Below are 21,032 nucleotides of genomic sequence, written 5' to 3' on the forward strand. Positions count from 1 at the left end.
ATTCCGTGGGTACAGTTCTAAGCGCTTGTCATGACGCCTCCACCACCATGAACGGGTGCCTCATCCACACAGTTGGGCGCGTAACGTTCGTTTACTCTCCGGTAGACCCTCCTCCGACCATCATGTCGCTGGAGCAGGAAGTAGGACTCGTCGCTGAACCACACGTGTCTCCAGTGATTCCGGACGGTCCAGCGAAGGTGCTGGTTGCCCCACTGCACTCGGTTCTGGCGATGGCGGCGGGTGAGGACAGCTCCTCTGTGAGGTCTGCGAGCTCTCAAACCAGCTTCATGCAGGCGGTTCCGCACGGTCTGGTCCGATAATCGGTGTGGCCCGGGGAGAGCCTGGACAGAAGATGAGGCCGACAGGAAACGATTCCGGAGGTGGCGGAGCCGTATGAAGCGGTCGTGAGCAGCAGTTGTCGCCCTTGGTCTTCCCGCTCGTGGCAAGTCAGCAACGGAGCCAGTGGCTTGAAACCTGACCCACAGTCTACTGATGGTGCTCTGGGACACGTGGAAGTGCCTGGCGATTGCACTTTGACTTTGGCCTGCTTGTAAACGACCCAATGCAATTTGGCGGTCTTCTCTGCTCAATCGGGCCATCTTTCGTCGCTGAATTGTCGTCTGATTTCTTTGTGGCGAACAATCCGCTTTTATGGGTTTTGGAAGACATGGTGAGAACTCAATATTCCCCGAGTTTCACGAGATTACACTGAAGCATGACGAGTGGTCATGCCAAATGAGCAATTTTGACATTGTAGCCACTGATAACGCATGCGTCACGTGCAGAGCTCACTTGTGGCAATGGACGAAAGGTCGACGACCAGATAAACATTTTCTGCAGTTTGGTGGATATATCCTTGTAGCCATATAACTAAATTAACCAAATATTACAAGCTATGCGTTTCTTTTTTTGAACAGTATATATGTTTTTGGAATCAGGAACCGACAAAGAATAAGATGAAATAGTTTTTAAAACGATTTCGGAAATTTAATTTTGATCATAATTTTTATATTTTTAATTTTCAGAGCTTGTTTTTAATCCAAATATAACATATGTATATGTTTTTGGAATCAGAAAATGACGAAAAATAAGATGAAATTGTTTTGGGATCGTTTAATAAAAAAATAATTTTAATTACAAGTTTCCGATTTTTAATGACCAAACTCACTCATTCGTTTTTAAGCCACCAAGCTGAAATGCAATACCAAACCCCGGCCTTTGTCGAAGATTGCTTTGCCAAAATTTCAATCAATTTAATGGAAAAATGAGGGTGTGACAGTGCCGCCTCAACTTTTACAAAAGACGGATATGACGTCATCAAAGGTATTTATCGAAAAAAAGAAAAAAAACGTCCGGGGATATCATACCCAGGAACTCTCATGTCAAATTTCATAAAGATCGGCCCAGTAGTTAAGTCTGAATCGCTCTACACACACAGACAGACAGACAGACAGACACAGACACACACACACATACACCACGACCCTCGTCTCGATTCCCCCCTCTATGTTAAAACATTTAGTCAAAACTTGACTAAATGTAAAATGAGGAAATCCCGTTTTTCTAGGGGGGTTCGGGGGCATGTTCCCCCGAATTTTTGTTAAATGGTACATTAAAATCTGTGCAATCTGGTGCATTCTGAGACTTAAATTCAACTCGTTTGGATCGGGTAAAAAAGACATTCTCCACACACCCCCCACACACCCCCCAACAAAAATAACCACACACTTTCACACAACTATGGTAACATTGTAATGGTGCATACTTACGTAATGAACCATGTATCCATAATCCAATACTGGCAATAGTATGATCCAAGTGACGCCCCAATGCATTGAAGCTCAAAATGACTATTAGTTATCAGGAGTTTTCAGTCAGCACAATTTAACTCTCAAGCCTCCAGTGTTCTGTTCCATCTTCACTTCTCTCCATATCATTCAGTCAACAAGTTATAGATACTGTGATGAAATGGGACGCGGAAAAATAGATTACTCCAGCGGAATTCGTAAGTTGTGTCCGCGGAAAGTCCCACCCCTGGTGTATGCATGTGTGTGTGTGTGTGTTCTCTTTATCTTACATTATCATAGCTGTCAACCCTCCCGGATTTTCCTGGAATCTCCTGAATGTTACAACTTTTCCCTGCTCATATTCAAGACTAAATGGTCTCCCTGGATCCCCTGGCTCCAGGATTTTGACTTCAGAAGGTTGGTAGCTATGCATTATGTGACACTGATATGTCCACAATGCTTTTTTTGTGGGAGCCTTGTGTGTGTGTGTGTGTGTGTGTGTGTGTGTGTGTGTGAGAGAGAGAGAGAGACAGACAGAGAGAGACAGAGAGAGACAGAGTGTCACGATCGGGTGACAGAGACCAAGAAAGTGTCACTCAGTGGAGTGCCTGTTCTTGGTCGATTATGATAGAAAGCGCCTGTACGTGATATTGGGCTACAGCAGAGTTTGCTGACAGTGCTCAATGAACACGGAGGGTTTGCTGCGCACGAGTTTTACAGTGGAGGTTTCTGCTGTCATAGGGCTGACGGTTTTTCGCTGACAGCGCACACGGGATTTTCGCGGATCGAGTTTCTCGTGTCTTTTTTCTGCTTGGGAGGCAGAATTGTGTATAGCTGGACTGGTTTTGTGACAATGTCAGTCACGTGTTATTGGCTAGGTGGTCTGGGAGAGACACAAGGGCGGCACACTTGACACCCAGCGGCAGAAGGGGAAGGATCTAATACACAGTTTCTAGAGTATGATGGTTTTTCACCGAATATTGTATTCGGCACTCTAGGGGAGATTCCACCAGTTATTTCCTTCGCACTGCCACATATTTTGCTGAGGACAAGTCGTCAACATTCCTTCGTCGGCGATGGCTTTCGCATAAGGATTCGACAAGGGGTTCTGGAGGTTTTCGGTCACTGTTGACGAACAGAGGCTGTTCCAGGGAGGAGGCGGACTTTGCTTCCATTGAGAGTACAATCATAGGCTTTTGAAGTAATAAATCATTATTTAACGCTGTTGATGAGTCTGTGTTGTGGAATGAAATACTCTCTGTTGTTCTTTCCAGGTTAGCGCATAATTTACTCACTGTGACGCTAAAATACTAATCTGTATATGGTTTTTGCAGATAGGGAGAGAAGGACGGAAAATGGCTGTTTTGTTGTTGTAAAAAGTCCGTTTTGTGCAGGCCCACGTGCTCGATGAGGTATTTAAAGATGACATGTTTTAAGGTGGTGGGTGAGGGGTAGCTGACATGTTTAGTGCACCGATGCTTTCTGTTTGCAGCCTTCGATCCGATTCGTTCGCCTCGCTTCGTTACATTCCTGTAACATCTGCACGGCTGACTCTGGCGGGAACTGTTGCACGTTGAAGCTACGCTAACCAGGAGACCGGCTAACCAGGAGACCGGCTAACCAGCGGACCGGCTAACCAGCGAACCGGCTAACCAGCGGACCGGCTAACCAGCGAACCGGCTAACCAGCAATACCGGCTAAGCAGCAGCAGCAGAGATAAAGCTAAGTGCACCATGTCGTACGCACCCCGTTGACCACCGTTGTCTTTTCGTATCTATGATTTCATTGGAGTAGTGACAACGTGGGGTGTGTGACACCTGCACGAACTAGAGCTTTTCGAACAGAACATTCGCATTTAACTATATTTACACGGGTTCAGCGTGTTACTATAATTTTCTATATACTACTGGCATTTTGTCAGTGAACACTGATTTTTTTACGTGTTGAGAACGTAAAAGGAACATATTTTGAGTGAAGGCTCGAGGGAGGTGGAGAGTTTATACATAAACAGGCGTCTGAAACTTATACTTTTGTTGACTCTATTTAATTGTATGCCTGCGAGAGTGGATCGTGGTGTGGTTAGTTAATTAGTAGTAATTAACCGGTTCATAATCACCTTAAGTGATATATTGAAACGTGACAGAGAGAAACGCTTAACTCCTGAACTTTTATCTGTGGACCAGCTAGACTCAAAGAAGCAGCCACTACACAACAGACATACATGTACACAAACCCACTCACATACATGTACACAAACCCACTCACATACATGTACACAAACCCACTTACATACATGTACACAAACCCACTCACATGTATGTACACATACATGTACACAAACCCACTCACATGTATGTACACATACATGTACACAAACCCACTCACATACATGTACACAAACCCACTCACATACATGTACACAAACCCACTCACATACATGTACACAAACCCACTCACATACATGTACACAAACCCACTCACATACATGTACACAAACCCACTCACATACATGTACACAAACCCACTCACATACATGTACACAAACCCACTCACATACATGTACACAAACCCACTCAACTGAACCACAAAGTCTTTATTGTCTTTTCCAGTGTTTGAATCAGCTCACAGTCACACCAAGCGTGCCACGTTGTGTACAAACTTCATGAGGAAGAGAAGAGCATTCAATGCAATCACTAGCACAGCCACATTCCATAAACTTAAAGACACAACACCATTCATTCACACCAGCTGCATTCACTGCCTCACCCTTTATGCGCAGATTTTGGACAACATACGTTTAACACAGCACTACTACGTATATGCACTGTATCTTTACCTCATTACGTTTAAACCAATTCAGCATTTGACAGGATTTATTTCACACAAAACTACTGTGTCTTCTTTCTACTGTATCTTCTTTCAAGAGCGTTCTACTCACGTATAACCTGTACTGATAGTAGATCTTAGAAAACATATATTCACTCAGCACTGTTGTCGCGTACACTCTTCATGTTATTTCGGTACTGACGTTAGTCACAATATCTTTCACACAGCACTACATGTACCATATCTTTTCTTACACATATCACAAAGTTCTTCCAGGAGTGTTAAATGCTTTGCCAAATCAGTAGATTTTGCTTTCCAGTTAAAGCAAGACTCTCCATTGCGACAATCAATAATTCTAGACTAAACATCTTAAAGAGAAAGAGGCTGAAAAAATATATCACTTCTGTGACCTTGTTAGATTCTGTAAGACACATCAGCCAGCAGAGCTAGGTTATAAACTACCAGCAAGGATGAAACAAATGTGCTAGAGTATCTCTCTTTTCGTGGATGAAGCAAATGTGTTCTCTCCTTGAGATCTCAACCACATATGAAGTGATAGCAATGATGAAAGAAGCACACTCTATCTCTGTGTTTGTGGATGATTCAAATGTCTTTCTATTCTTGGCTCATGTTGATCTCTTTTGCAGCATCTATGCTGCACGTCACTAGATCTAACTGTGATTGCACTCTTTGACTGAATCACAATGTCGTTTGAAAATGCCATTTCTCACAAAAGTTCAGATCATACCGATCTTTTCCCGTCAGGCGCCCTCCGACTTTCTGTTGGTGGCAAGAAATCACCTTCCTTTACCAGAACAGAAACAGAAACTTCCCTGCCTCCTTTCTTAGTTGGGAGAGGGGGGGGGGGGGGGGAGGGGAGCAGGAACAATTTCTACAATTCTTTAACTTGACAGACGTGGACTTTCTCTCTCATTATACCTTAGACTGCTGTTATCTGCACACAAAAAAGTCCAGGACCTCCAGCTGGGGCAGTGTCTTAAAGGAACTGTCCTTCTCATTAACACCTTTGGCTCACCATCACAGGTGGTGCCACGCATGTACAACTTATAAGAACATCCCTCCACTTACACACACGGCAAAAATCAACATTCCGACTGCTTCTTGTACAGAGTGAGAACTGTTTGATGAATTAATTTGACAGATTGCTTCTAGTGGATGTTAAAGGTACTGAACTTGTCAAATCCAGGTGCACGGAGCCCCTGGGGCTTTTAGTCATACCTCAGGCAGCTATCCGTTAGAAGAACTACCAAGTTTCATTGACTTGCACCCAAAGAGTCAAGAACTGCGATTTTTTTACGAATTAATTTCGTACTCGGACCCGGCTGGTCTTGGCCTATTTTTGGATCTAAATTTAGATCAGGTAGATCACCACATCATGCACAAAAAGACACGTCACTAAGCAAACTATGTCAGACGTCATCATGAGTTTGTGTAAAACAAAATGGAGGCCGAAATCACTCAAGTTGAATCAAACTCCGACCAAACACCCCGTAAAAACTTGGTTAATTTATGCACTCGCGTGAACAAGAAACTGTCGAGCTTCACAGATGTCGTCGTTGGGTAGTTTTGGGTTTGTTTTACTACCACAGGAGGATTTTTGAACTGTAAATGCACTCAGCTGCAACAAAAACGCAAAACGAAGGCTGTGAGCTGCACTGCGCCTTTAAGAAAAATTTCATAAAAAAATTGCACTGTGCACAGAGAGCCCCCGGGATGTTGAGTTTTGCGTTGAGTCCAAGTGGAGGGATTGTTAAGCCTGACCAAATCTGAGATGCTGAGTTGAATCTTTCACACGGGAAAGTTTGCCATTAAGATAAGAGTTGTATTGGTAAGTTCAAAATCAGCCAGACCTAAACTGGGCCTCGCACACACACAAGCAAAACACATAAAGAACACACATTAAAGTCAACTCACACTCACAAAACATACCATGCTGTACAAGAATACTTGGGGGAAAAAAACAACTAATTTGACAACCTGGCGGTGTCTCTGAAAACGGGAAAGCAAACTATCATCTTTCACTCAAATCTGCCAATTAACATCATCACCAAAATTATTTGTTATCTCAATGTCTTGACACACACACAAATCACATGCAGTTCAGTATTGTAATATCTATATAGACCAAGCACAACATTCTTGTATTGCAAGTCATTTCAACCATGAATGCAACCACAAGGAATCAAAATCTGCGGCAAAAGACCCTGCAAAAGCAATGAAAACCAAAACAGGAGCAAGCAAACAAACGACTCACAATTTCAAAAGAAGACAAGACGAAAAACGGCTACTGACACAAAAGTCTAATATATGCGGATGACGCAGTGAAAACACACACTTTGGGGGAAGAAAAAAAGAAAAAAAGGAAGAAAGCCGGCAGAAAATACCCATGACAGATATCTTAATCAATGCCCATGCTGAATTCCTCAACAAAACATTTTTTTTGTCACTGGCATAAAATAAAATATCAACAACACCCACTTACTCAAACTCCGCTCTGCCTGATAATGTCTCCCAAGGTCACTTTCTTCCAGCTGAGCTCCATACCCGAAATCCATCTGCTACAAAATGCAAATACACACACCCAACATTCACTGCTATCTTGTGACTATAGAAAATGCCCACAAGGTACAGTCGGACCTGTGCTGGCGACCAACTCTTGGCAAGGCCTAAAAAAAAAATAGGTGTGGTTACGGTAACCCGACCTACCCTATTTTTAGGGGCCGATCCTATAACTTTTTATTACATTTGTCAAAACAAGAAGAGCAAACGCTCGATCGAGTCACTTTCGCAGTTCTGAATATTATATGAGGCATCAGATGGACAGGAAGAAATTGCTATTCACAACACAATACAGATGTAAATAATTTGATGTAAAGAATAATCCTATAAAGTTTGAATCAAATCCGATGAATAGTTTCAGAGATATGATATTTCAATTTTTTTCCTTCAAGACATACCTGTGACCTTGAAAAAGGTCAAAGGTCACCAAAGCAGACGTCAAAGTGTAGAGGTCACTGGGAGTCACGTTCACATAAAATTTGAGCCCGGTCACTTTTATAGTTTCCGAGAAAAGCCCAACGTTAAGTTGTGTGTTGCCGAACAGAAAAGGCTAGTTATCTCCCTTGTTTTTCTGATAACGTTCGTAAAAGGCTACAGATGTAAATACTTTGATGTAAAGAATAATCCTACAAAGTTTCAATCACATCCGATGAACTTTGTCAAAGATATAAAATGTCTAATTTTTCCTTTGACGCTGACCTGTGACCTTGAAAAAGGTCAAAGGTCAACGAAACCATCGTTAAAGTGTAGAGGTCATTGGAGGTCACGACTAAACAAAATATGAGCCGGATCGCTTTGATAGTTTCCGAGAAAAGTCCAACGTTAAGGTGGTGTCTACGGACGGCCGGCCGGACGGCCGGCCGGACGGCCGGCCGGACGGCCGGACAGACTAACACTGACCGATTACATAGAGTCACTTTTTCTCAAGTGACTCAAAAATAAAACGAGTGCAAAAAACGCAATGAAAGCGAAAGCGCCCGAGTCGCACACTTATTTCCCTGTCAAGTACCGGTAGGTTTAATTTGTACACATTAGAAAAAAAAGTTAAAAAGAAAAAAAAAAGTGATTGCCTACCTACCTACCCTATTTTATTTTGGCTATGTTACCGTAACCACACCTATTTTTTTTTTTTGCCTAATGACAACCTGCCCATCAACATCACTCATAAGGATCCAAGATGATTTTTTGGCGTTATAATTCATCTTTCCTTAGCAACCACCTGCCTTTAATTACCCCTTTAGGTCGGTTCCTTGGGCGGTCGTTATAAACTGGTTTGACTGTATTTCTATGGCAGCGTTCATAGGAAGGGGAGGTAAGAAATAAACGGGGGACAACTCATCAATGCAGGGGAGACACTGAAGACGATATAAATATCAAAAGTTTTCTCTTTCAATGCTCAGCTGCCTTTGACAACAAAGATTTCTCCTTGACACTGAGACAACAGTTCAGAAGACGCTGCCAACTGTCATGGCATAGACAAATATTGACAACTATCATTAGTGGTGTGTGTGTGTGTGTGTGTGTGTGTGTGTGTGTGTGTGTGTGTGTGTGTGCGTGTGCGTGTGTGTGTGTGTGTGTGTGTGCGTGTGCGTGTGTGCGTGTGTGTGTGTGTGTGTGTATGTGTTTATGTGCGTTGCGTGCAAAGAAAATCAGATGAGAGTAAACGAACACAAAGAAATAGAAGTAAACAATAGAATTACCCTTCCTACACCTTTCTCCAGTAATTGCCATTTCCCTCTCGAAATCCCCACACCCACCCCTACCCCACAAAACAGAAACCTACAAGAAAATAGTACTGCAAGGAAAGCCAAGCAAAACCTGAAGAATCTGTAAGGGTGGAACCAAAACACTTGTTGCAAAAATAATTAAGCCAGCCTCAAATGCACATGTAAGGTTTCATAAAGCACACAAATCGGCAAGGAAGAATAACGCTTCATTTTGTTCAAATGTCCTATCCAAGTAACCTGGGAACAAATATCCAGGGCTGCCAGCTGTTCCCTCCTGGAGTCGAAGGTCAAGGTCATCAGACAGGTCAAGGTCATCAGGGTCAAAGTTGTTGGGAGTGCAGGTTCTTCTACTTCTCTAAGCTCTTCGTTTATCTCTTGCCAGCTTTCGATTTCTTCCACGTTTCGATCTTCCGCTTCAGGTCTTTGTCTGATCAACAGAAAAAAAGACTGGTTAGGAGATTTAAACTTCAGCCACCATATTTTCCACACTTGTGTCCGGAATGAAGTGTTTGCAGTCACTCCTGAATGTTACCATATTGTTCAAAATGAATTTTCTGAAAGTTTTTGTTCTTTAAACATTCCCTCAACAACAATTTCCAAGCGAAATGTAAGTAGCGACCACACACAAACACACTGACAAGCATCTATGCACAAAGCATATGCACTTTGTAGAGACACAGACTTATAAAGTACTAGATGATTACCGGCCTCGCCGGGTACCGGCTTCGCCGGGTACCGGCTTCGCCGGGAAGAAGTAGAGCAGAATACCAGGCTGCGCCTGGGACCCGGCTTTGCCAGGTGTACGCCGGCTTCGACGGCGCACGAAGGAAAGGAGATAAACGCGCAAAACACTGGAGACCTTCTAAAAATAGTAACGTGCAGTGACCTTCTAAAAGTAACGTAGTAACGGGAATATTGATTGACGCCACACGGAGGAAGGGAGATAATCGCGGCTGAAAACACTGGAGAAGATAAGGAAGAGTTACTGGTAGTGGATCCAGACAACAACAAAACAAAATCGGTTCAGCGCGCTGAGAGCACGTGTTGAAATATCTCATCGATGAGGTTGTGTCCGGGGTGTAGCTGAATACGGTGTCCAAATTTGAAAAAGATCTACCGAGAACTTTGGCCGTGCATCGCGAACAGACAGACAGACAGACAGACAGACAGACAGACACTAGTCGTATATATATATAGATATGCAGATAATTTGCCTAAACTGTTATACTAAGCGGACGAGGATGGTTAACCTTTGCACAAAGAAAATTCTGATTAGCTCTGTTCCATTCTAAAACATACACCATCCCCCTTATCCCTCATGCTTGCCAGCATGCATGCACCCACACACACACACACGCACACGCACACACACACGCACGCACGCATGCACACACACATGCACACACACACACATGCACACACACACATACACATGCACGCACACAGACACACACATACACATGCACGCACACAGACATACACATGCACGCACACAGACACACACATACACATGCACGCACACAGACACACACACAGCCACATACCAGCGACCAGCTCATCCTCAGTGAGGGGCTGCCTGTTGAAGGGGTCAGTCTGTGAGTTAAGCAGATGTCGAGAGATGATGGCACGGTCCATCACAGTCCCGCCGGGCAGCTTGACCGGGTCATTCATCAGTGTGTCCATCAGAGGGTCTGGACAAAAAGGACAAAATAGTCACCTTGAAAATAGGACACTCTTGTCCATACACAATGCATTCTCTCTCAAAATCACATAAACGATAATCATGCTTCATACAAAGCATATTCTTATCAACGTTATTCTCCTTATTTGGTCATCAATCATCCTGCATTTCAGTTTCATGACAGTGGTACTTCCGATGAAAGGACACCCTTGAAACCAGCCCAAAGTGTGCCTTCATTGCAGGTGGACTGTCGTGACAGGTATATTTGAGTAAAGTTAACATACAAAGTACTATAGAAGGTGGCCTCTCATCACAGGGCCTCATAGCATATACCACTGTATCTGACCTTTGAACTCCTCAGGAATTTCCCCGTAATCCTCCTCGGCCTCTGCTTTCTGTTTGACCAGTTCCTCCACACGTTCCTGTAAGCGTCGGAAGTGAGCGATCTCGGAATCCGTCTTAATGCGGGCCTTGATTACACGGGTGATGGCATCATCAAACAGTTCCTTGGAGTAGGAGCGCTGAAATCAAGGAAAGGCCAACAAATAATATACTTTGTTGATTACACGGGTGATGGCATCATCAAACAGTTCCTTGGAGTAGGAGCGCTGAAATCAAGGAAAGGCCAACAAATATTATACTTTGTTGATTACACGGGTGATGGCATCATCAAACAGTTCCTTGGAGTAGGAGCGCTGAAATCAAGGAAAGGCCAACAAATATTATACTTTGTTGATTACACGGGTGATGGCATCATCAAACAGTTCCTTGGAGTAGGAGCGCTGAAATCAAGGAAAGGCCAACAAATAATATACTTTGTTTCCGATTACATCGCCAACAAGATTGGGGTCCGTAAGTCCAAAACTGCCCAAATGAAGTACACGTAACATCTTTTCAAATGTAGCCACATCTTGTTTCATTGTTTCAGTGAGTTCCCGCCCAACCGCCCATGAGGGTTGAGCAATAAGTAAGGAGCAGTACAGCCTGTGTAACTAACTCATGTTTCATATGTTATATTTATAAATGTATGTAGATTTTATGTATAAGTAAATGGAAATAAATGCAGATAAAACATTGTTTAAACCAGCTAAATCATAAATGGAGGTTAAAAACTCGCATGCCTGTGTAACTAAATCATAAATGAAGGTTAAAAATTTTTATGCCGGCCTACACCCCAGGGTTCAGCAATAAGCAAGCAGCAGTAGTGAGTACAGCCTGTGTAACTAAATCAGAAATGGAGGTTGAAAACTCTGATGCCCGACTTCACCCAAGGGTCACAATAAGCAAAACATTTCTGACCTTGTCGGCCATATTGTTTGTAACTAAATCCTAAATGGAGGTTGAAAACTGTCATGCCCGACTACACCCCAGGGTTCAGCAATAAGCAAGCAGCAGTAGTGAGTACAGCCTGTGTAACTAAATCAGAAATGGAGGTTGAAAACTCTGATGCCCGACTTCACCCAAGGGTCACAATAAGCAAAACATTTCTGACCTCGTCGGCCATATTGTTTGTAACTAAATCATAAATGGAGGTTGAAAACTGTCATGCCCGACTACACCCAAGGGTCACATAAGCAAAGCCTTTCTGACCTCATCGGCAGCGATGGCGGTGAGGAAGAGGTCGCAGTCCAGGTGGAGGTAGATGTCGGTGAGGGTGTTGAGCAGCTTCTTGGGCTCCCAGCCGTACTTGCCCGGGTTCTTCACCTTCAGGTCCTTGCACTTGCGGCCGCACAGCTGCTGCAGGTTGAAGTCCAGCATGGCCGCCAGGCGGTCCACCAATGACTGAAACACACACACAGACATGATTTTAATTTCATTTTTATTACTTTATTGTCCCATCGCTTGGAAATTTCAGTCACTTCCTCCCAGGGGAAAGGTAGCAGCAACAGAGTCGCGCTACCTAGGTGTATGCGTGTTTCGGTGTAAATCAGCCACCTGTACTTTAAGGCAGAATGACCGAGGTCTTTTACATGCCACAGTGGTGACACGGGGGTGGAACATGGATACTGTCTTTGAGTCTGCACATAAAGGTGACCCGTGTCCGTCCCGGCCTGGATTCCAACCTAGGATCACAGGTCCAGTGCTCTACCCACTGAGCTACCTGTACATGCAAAATACCTTGCACATCTCACTGCTTTGTAAAGGACACTCCCATATGTGGAACGCTGTATCTCTGTGTGTGTTGAGTATTGAGAAAAACAACGAAGGTCATGAACATGCAAGCAACTCCAGTGACAGCTTTACTGTTAAAATCAAGGTGGTGTTCATTCTGTCCCTATGAACTGGACAGGAAATTCTTTGATTCTGTTGACAATGTGCACTGAAAAACACTGGCAGGCAAGCCAAATCTGAAGCAGCAATTTTAACAGCAGGTGTTTGTATGCAGTGATGTGTTTAGTGAAGAACCATTTTATTATTTAGTATTTAAATGTTAATAATTTTGTTGTGTTTTGTCCTTTTGTTATAAATGCACTACCACTGTAATTTCTCATGCTTGAGATAATAAAGTTAATTTGATTTGATTTGATTTGATTTGATTTGTACCCACCTCAGCCAGGAATGGTTTTTTGATTTTGTCAGTGAGGTAGTGGAACATCTCCACAGTCTCTGTGGCCAGCGTCAGGTATGACCGACACTGTCGCTCGTCCATCGACAGCTGTCGCTGCTTTTGCTGCTGCTGGTCCTGAAACACACACATATACAGGTCAAGTTTCATAGACTACACGCATTATTCAACAAGAACGCCGAGGAAAGACAGTTTCCCAAGGAACCAAACTAAATTTTAACAAAATTTCTGCTGCTGCTGGTCCTGCAACACACACAGGTCAAGTTTCCTCAACTACACGCATCATTCAACAAGGACACTGAGGACAGACAGTTTAGAGACAGACAGACAGACAGAGACCAGACCTGTTTACCCCCATAAGTGTTTTGGAGTAATGCTCAGCCCCAAAAATAGTAATCCTGGCACAAAAATAGTAATCATCCAGCATTCGTCGCCAATTACAACGCACATGACAACTGTGTCTGCGAAACGCAATCATGCACATATGTATATCCATCATTCACACATCAGTCAGTTTTTGTAGTCATCATAATTTCAAAGAAGATCACATCAAAAGCACATGCATCACTGATTCTTTTTCTTTTGCTCGTAGTAGGCCCTTTTCAGTGTGTCAAGCGCTTCTCTACTGTACTTGCGCTTGCCGAATGAGTGAGGGCGAGACTTCACCACTAGAATAAGGCTCTCCAGCGTCTCATCAGACAGACATGATCTCTGGTCAGTCCTGTGCTTTTTCACCCCATTTTGCCATTGAAAAAAACAATGCCAAACATGTGAATAGATAATAAAAAAAATAAAAATAATAAAAAAAAAAAAAATTTTATTTTTTTTTTTTTACATTTTTTTATTTATGAAAATCGTAGTCTTGACACGGATAGCGGAATGGCGTATTTTTTTCAGAAAATCGTAATAAATTACGCCAAAATCGTAAGGGTAAACAGGTTTGAGAGAGAGAGAGAGAGAGAGAGAGAGAGAGGGAGAGAGAGAGAGAGAGTGAGAGAGAGAGAGAGACAGACAGACAGACGGAGGGAGAGAGAGAGGGAGAGAGAGAGGGAGAGGGAGAGAGAGAGGGAGAGAGAGAGGGAGAGAGAAAGAGAGAGAGAGAGAGAGAGAGAGAGAGAGAGAGAGAGAGAGAACAAGAAAGAGGGAGAGAGAGCAACTAAGGGAGAGACAACAAGAGAGAGGGAGAGGGAGCAAGAGAGAGAGGGAGCAAGAGAGAGAGAGAGTGAGAGAGAGAGAGAGAGAATGCAACAAAGAGAAAGAGAGAGAGAGAGAGAGAGAGAGAGAGAGAGAGACAAGAGAGAGAGAGAATGCAACAAAGAGAGAGAGAGAGAGATATATATATATATAGAGAGAGAGATATATAGAGAGAGGGTGGAGAGAGAGATAGAGAGAGAGGGTGGAGAGAGAGAGAGAGAGAGAGAGAGAGAGAGAGAGAGAGACAAGAGAGAGAGAGAGAGAATGCAACAAAGAGAAAGAGAGAGAGAGAAAGAGAGAGAGAGAAAGAGAGAGAGAGAGAGAGAGAGAGAGAGAGAGAGAGAGAGAGAGAGAGAGAGAGAGAGAGAGAGACTTACTCTGGGGACGGCGTTCCACTGTGCTTGGTTGTCCATAAGGTCCTGCACTTCGTGGATGCGTTTTAGGCTGTCCAGACTTTCGTCCAGCAAAAACGTCATGTCGTTGATGAGCATGTTGACGAAACGCGTGAACTGCTTCCCGTTGCTGGCAACAGACAGACATCCCCCAACGTGACCATACGTGTAATCAATGACAGACACACAAGTCATATAGATACTGACTTACAGTTACATTCAAATACACACACACACACACACTTACACGCACGCACACACACACATAAACACGCATGCATGCACACACACATGCACACGTACACACACACACACACCACCACCAAACCAAAAGTCTGAAGTTTCTCATGCATCCTTCTACGCTGCCGTTTAGGCAGCCACACTCCATCTTCAGGGGGTAACAAAGGCATCACTCACTCTGCCTCCTGTATGAAGTGTGTCTGGTGTTTGGGGATGGCCCACATGGACTTGAAAATGATGGCCAGATGATAGCGGATGGTGAACTTGTCGTAAAACTCACTGCTGGCACCTGTGCTCTCCACATCTGAAATCATCATTCATAACAGCTTTACACACAGCTAGTAGTATCTTGGGACAAAAATAACACTCCAGTCAACCCAGATGTCTGACATCTCTCTCCCCTACCACCAACCATGGTCATTAGTATTATCATGATTTGTTGAGATGTCTGACATCTCTCTCCCCTACCACCAACCATGGTCATTAGTATTTGCATGATTTGTTGAGATGTCTGACATCTCTCTCCCCTACCACCAACCATGGTCATTATTATTATCATGATTTGTTGAGATGTCTGACATCTCTCTCCCCTACCACCAACCATGGTCATAAGTAGCATCATGATTTGTTGAGATGTCTGACATCTCTCTCCCCTACCACCAACCATGGTCATTAGTATTAGCATGATTTGTATGGGTTGGCTTGAGAATTGAACACCTGGGTTGCTGTGCACGAGAAAGTACCCAACTGGGTTCAAACTAACCGCTGGATCGCATTGGTTGAACTTGAAATAAAAAATAAAAAACAATTCTTGCCTAACCCATTAGGTCCAGCTTGAGGAATGTGATATGAATCAAAAACAAGAATTCTTGTTTTTTGATTCTGAATTTTGGAACATTGGCAGTCTATCTGATTTTTAATGTGATATGAGTTATGACTCACCCACGTAGAACTGCATGAGAGAGGGTGTGAGATAGCCGAGGGCCAGCTCGTGCATGAGGAGCGCCTGGTTGATCTTGATGGCCTTGGGCTGCACCATGGGCTGCATGACGAAGATGACCTCCACCATCTTGGCCAGCAGGTAGGGGTTGCGCATGTAGTTTTGCGAGCACATCATCACAATCAGCAGCTGGATGATGGACCCTGTGCCCGGGTCGGCCAGTACGTCAGGCATGTAGCTGTCAAAGAGGCAAGAGATAGAGGTATGACAAAGGTGACAGCACATCATCACGATCAGCAGCTGGATGATGGACCCTGTGCCCGGGTCGGCCAGTACGTCAGACATGTAGCTGTCAAAGAGGCAAGAGATAGAGAAATGACAGACAAACAACTTGAAAAAACAAACACAAACAAACACACACTGCACACACACACACACACACACACACACACACACACACAGCACATCATCACAATCAGCAGCTGGATGATGGACCCTGTGCCCGGGTCAGCCAGCACATCAGGCATGTAGCTGTCACACCAATAGCGACAAACTGGTTATAAAGCCAGCGCGGTAACGCCTGAGCTACGTCCCCACCCCTCTGTGTGAGTGTTTGTGTGCGTGCGTATGTGTGTGCGCCAGTATCCACTAATACTATGGCGCATTAAGTGGCCATGTAATGGAAAAAGAATTGAATGAACCAGCAATCTACAGTCTTGCTTTACTGAGAGAGGTAATGAGAGCGGTACTCACGGTAAGACAAAGAGCAGGAAGTCGGTGATGTCCTCCAGATAGAACTCAGGGAGTGCAGAGAACTGCATAGGCACCTCCGTTGGCAGCGGCAACACCGACCTGCAAAACCACAATGAAACAAAACTTTAGACTTGATGCAGGGCACTGGTAGCTCAGTTGGTAGAGCACTTGACTCGTGGGTCGCCTGTGTCAAATCTGTGGCACGCAAAGACCTTGATCATTCTGCTAGAAGTGCAAATGGCTGACTATGCACACACCTGGGTAGCGGGACTTTTTTTTACTGTTAGCTTTCCACTGGAAGCTACCTAAATTTCCCAGCAATAGGATAAAAAGTAGTAAGAAACAAAATTACTGATAAAGTAACAGGTAGAAGAAAACAGCCATTATCAAGATTTGCAGCACTCACTTTCTGAGTTATGATTGATTTTGTTGTTGTTGTTTGATGTAGTAAAAAAATTGATACTTTGAGATGTAAAAAATGTTCAGCAAAATCCCTTTTTCTTCATTTGCACATGCATGTGTGTGTGTCTATGTGTGTGCGGGTGCACGCACATGCGTGCATACATATGTGTGCTTTGAAGGGCATTATGAAAACTAACCAAAATATAAGTGAAAACAATAATAGCTGCACTGATTTATTAGCAATTGAATTGGACAGTAACGAAGAAAACAGCATCAAGAGGCAGTACACTCAAAACGTTGTTTACCCTTTGTTCTTGGGGTCTGCAGCCCGCAACAAGAACTGAGCGACTTGTGTGTAGAACTTGAGAACACGACACATCATTGTCTGGTCTAACACGCCTGCGTCAGCACACAGCTTGCCCTTCTGTAGTCTCTGCAACACAAAATAAGACACACATATCAAGCTTCTTCTTACTTCATACACACAGTTCATCAAGCTCTTTCATCCAAATGAAATCCTTGTCTAATATCAGTGCTCCACATCACGTAAAATCGGAGGTATAAAGTGGAACGCTCCCTAATACGACCTCTAAAAGATCAAGTTTTAAAACGGGTAAATTTACAGCATTTCAACATCCCAAAACAAGACTCACAAAAATGTGACGCGAGAAACTGCACGTCACACACATTGGAAGAAATGTGTGCCACATCACACACAGCTAGCATAGAGCACTGGACTTGTGATCCTAGGCTCACGCGTTCGAATCCGGGCCGGGATGGACACGGGTCAACTTTACGTGCAGACTCAGAGACGGTATCCATGTCCCATCCCCGTGTCGCCACTGCGGCACGTAGAAGACCTCAGTCACTCTGCCATGAGTGAAGGTGGCTGATTACACCTAATCACACACATGCCTGTTTAGCGCGACTCTGTTGCTGCTAGCTTTCAACTGGGAAGAAGCAACCCAAATTTCCCAGCATTGGGATAATAATAATAATAATAATAAACATTTATTAATCGCCCCTTCTCACCAAAGCTCACGGCTATGTACAATAACAACAGTGCGCGCGCACACACACACACACACACACACACACACACACACACACACACAGACACAGTCACAGTCACACACACACACACACACACAGTCACAGTCACACACACACACACACACACACACACACACACACACACACACACACACACAGTCACAGTCACACACACACACACACACACACACACACAGTCACAGTCACACACACACACACACACAGTCACAGTCACACACACACACACACACACACACACACACACACACACACACACACACACAGACACACACACACACACACACACACAGTCACAGTCACACACACACACACACACACACACACACACACACACACACACAGTCACACACACACACACACACACACACACACACAGTCACACACACACACACACACACACACAGACACACACACACACACACACAGACACACACACACAGACACACACACACACACACACACACACACAGACACACACACACACACACACACACACACACACACACACACACACACACACACACAGACACACAGTCACACTAATTAAGCAAATGTAATGAAATAATCTTCCCCCTACCTGTACTTGTGACTTCCACTGGGGATGGTTGCCCTCCATCTCGTCAATCATGCGCTGGAGGTCGCGGATGGCACGGATACGGCGCTGGTACTTGCGCATGATGGGGATGATGGCCAGGTGGTGACAGTGCAGCGTCAGGTAGAAACACTCCGAGGAGAAGTTGATCTCCCCCCAGGGCGGACTCCCCTCTTTCTCTGTAAAAAGTGAACAAAAAGGAGATGATTCACATTGGTTTTGAACTTCATCCGTGACAACCTTAAGAGGAATATTCTCTGCCCATAGAAGTACAGTCAATACTGTCCTGACGATCACCTCTAAACAACCACTTGCCCTTAATGACCACCTTAAAGGAATTCCTACAATTTTGTTTCCCTACATATTTCCCCTTTCCATAGCGATCATCAGTACAGAACGGCCATTTCTTGTCGCTCCATTGGGTGTATATTATAGACAGGTTAAACTGTACTTCTCTTAACTAATACTATAATAGCACAGGTCATGAGATCTGTGCCAAGGCCACCCATACACACAATCAAACAACAGGTCATAACTTTAAGACATGAAATGACAGCAAAGACTTGTGTTTTGTCGACTGCCCACACCACAGGACATCCCCGGAGACAGATCCAAAAGCAAGGGCAACTTACGGATTTTATCCAGCCAGGATTCTGCCTGTTGTGAGGTACAGCTGAAGCGAGACTCTGACGTGACACACACTCGCGCTTTGGGATGGAATGGGTAGAAGGGATCAATCTGAAAGCAAGCAGTACACAGGTCATTTCATTCTCAGGGGGTGGTCTTACCCCTGAAAGACGACAAGGTCATTACAAATCAAAATTCTACCTCACACACACGATGTAACAGCCTTTCTAAGAATCTGTCTCTGCGCTTGTGTCACCAAGTATTGTCGTGAACAAAAATTACTCAAGAACAATTGCTCCCAAAATATGACAACTTTAGGTCTTAAAAGAAGGGTGAATTTACAAGTGTTCTCAACACCTCCGGGACAACCTGTGTCTGGCCTGTCTGAAAACACCTCCGCGTGAGGGGTTTTGCTGCTAGCGCGGTGAAGATAAAGAGGGAACATTTTCTCTACCCGCGCGGCAGCAAGCAGGATGTCTCTGAACTGTGAGCAGAATGTGCCTACCAAACGCAACGATATGTACTTCCTGGTCTTCAGACTCTCGAAAGATCCCCTATACATTCTTCTTCTTCTTCGTTCATGGGCTTAGACTCCCACGTTCACTCATGTTTTTAGCACATTAAGTGGATTTTTACGTGTATGACCGTTTTTACCCGCCATTCTGGCAGCATACGCCGATTTCGGGGGAGGCATGCTGGGTATTTTCGTGTTTCTATAACCCACCGAATCGCGAACTCTGACATGGATTACAGGATATTTTCTGTGCGCACTTGGTCTTGTGCTTGCGTGTACACACGAAGGGGGATAAGGCACTTGCAGGTCTGCACATAAGTTGACCTTGGAGATGGGAAAAATCTCCACCCTTAACCCACCAGGCGGCCGCGGCCGGGATTCGAACTCACGACCTTCCGATCAGGAGGCCGACGTCTTACCACTGCGCCCATCATATGTCTGTTTGATTATATAAGAGTCATTTGTGTACGCCCTTACAAAGGGCCCTTACGCCAATTCCAATAAACTTTCCGTATTCTGGACACACAGCCACAAAGACAAGAAAGTGTACATGTGCAGGGTCCCCTCCCCCCTCCCCCTCCCCCACCACCCACAAGACCCACAGTGATCCAGCCTCACCTTATCCAGCAGGATTTTGAAAGACAACATCTCCAGGACGGACATCACGTTGAGCATGAAGCCGTCTCCGGCTACCACGCGTTCATCAACCTGAAATATAAGATGAGTTCATTCAACCAGACTTATCTTTTAAGCTAAAACACAAACTGACTGCTAGTAAGACACACAACATTAAACAAAAGTAGCTGTCCCTGCTCAGCTGTCAAAGTTTCAATTTTGAAAGATTCTTTCAGGACTTTTTTTAACACAGAAAAGCAACAAAAAAAAACAAAAAAAAAGCAAAACAAAAACAAACTGGATTATTTTTAATTGTCCTCTCTGGAAAAACAAAACACAATGATAGTGCTAAAATCAGATCATTGAAACATGAACACAACTATCCCACAGATGAATACATATACATGTACCTTTATTGTTGCCAGCCAAACGATACTTTAGGCGGTTAGTCAGTTAGCATCTCCCGCAAAAATGTGATTAAATCATCCCGTATTCACAACCCAGGGCCAAAGACATGCCGAA

At 44.1% G+C, this 21,032-nt stretch overlaps 1 protein-coding gene across 3 annotated transcripts in view; it reads right to left on the minus strand.

Moving 5' to 3' along the window:
- Positions 1 to 7,380: 7,380 nt before the first annotated feature.
- LOC138978191 (ubiquitin conjugation factor E4 B-like) overlaps positions 7,381 to 21,032 on the minus strand; it is a 34,647-nt gene continuing 20,995 nt past the window's right edge. For 2 of the 3 annotated variants that reach the window (XM_070350854.1, XM_070350853.1), the window contains exons 14-26: positions 20,514 to 20,603; positions 19,387 to 19,492; positions 18,740 to 18,933; positions 17,394 to 17,521; positions 16,687 to 16,785; positions 15,936 to 16,171; positions 15,171 to 15,297; positions 14,739 to 14,883; positions 13,150 to 13,284; positions 12,192 to 12,383; positions 10,948 to 11,122; positions 10,465 to 10,611; positions 7,381 to 9,347 (exon numbers count right to left, since the gene is read on the minus strand). In XM_070350854.1, the coding sequence (XP_070206955.1) occupies positions 9,289 to 9,347; positions 10,465 to 10,611; positions 10,948 to 11,122; positions 12,192 to 12,383; positions 13,150 to 13,284; positions 14,739 to 14,883; positions 15,171 to 15,297; positions 15,936 to 16,171; positions 16,687 to 16,785; positions 17,394 to 17,521; positions 18,740 to 18,933; positions 19,387 to 19,492; positions 20,514 to 20,603 (1,833 nt within the window). In that variant the 3' untranslated portion in view covers positions 7,381 to 9,288. Of the gene's footprint in view, positions 9,348 to 10,464; positions 10,612 to 10,947; positions 11,123 to 11,236; positions 11,384 to 12,191; positions 12,384 to 13,149; positions 13,285 to 14,738; positions 14,884 to 15,170; positions 15,298 to 15,935; positions 16,172 to 16,686; positions 16,786 to 17,393; positions 17,522 to 18,739; positions 18,934 to 19,386; positions 19,493 to 20,513; positions 20,604 to 21,032 lie in introns of those variants that run through there. The other variant, XM_070350855.1, reaches the window with a different exon arrangement.

Source organism: Littorina saxatilis, linkage group LG10 (assembly GCF_037325665.1).
Source record: "Littorina saxatilis isolate snail1 linkage group LG10, US_GU_Lsax_2.0, whole genome shotgun sequence".
NCBI lineage: Eukaryota > Metazoa > Mollusca > Gastropoda > Littorinimorpha > Littorinidae > Littorina > Littorina saxatilis.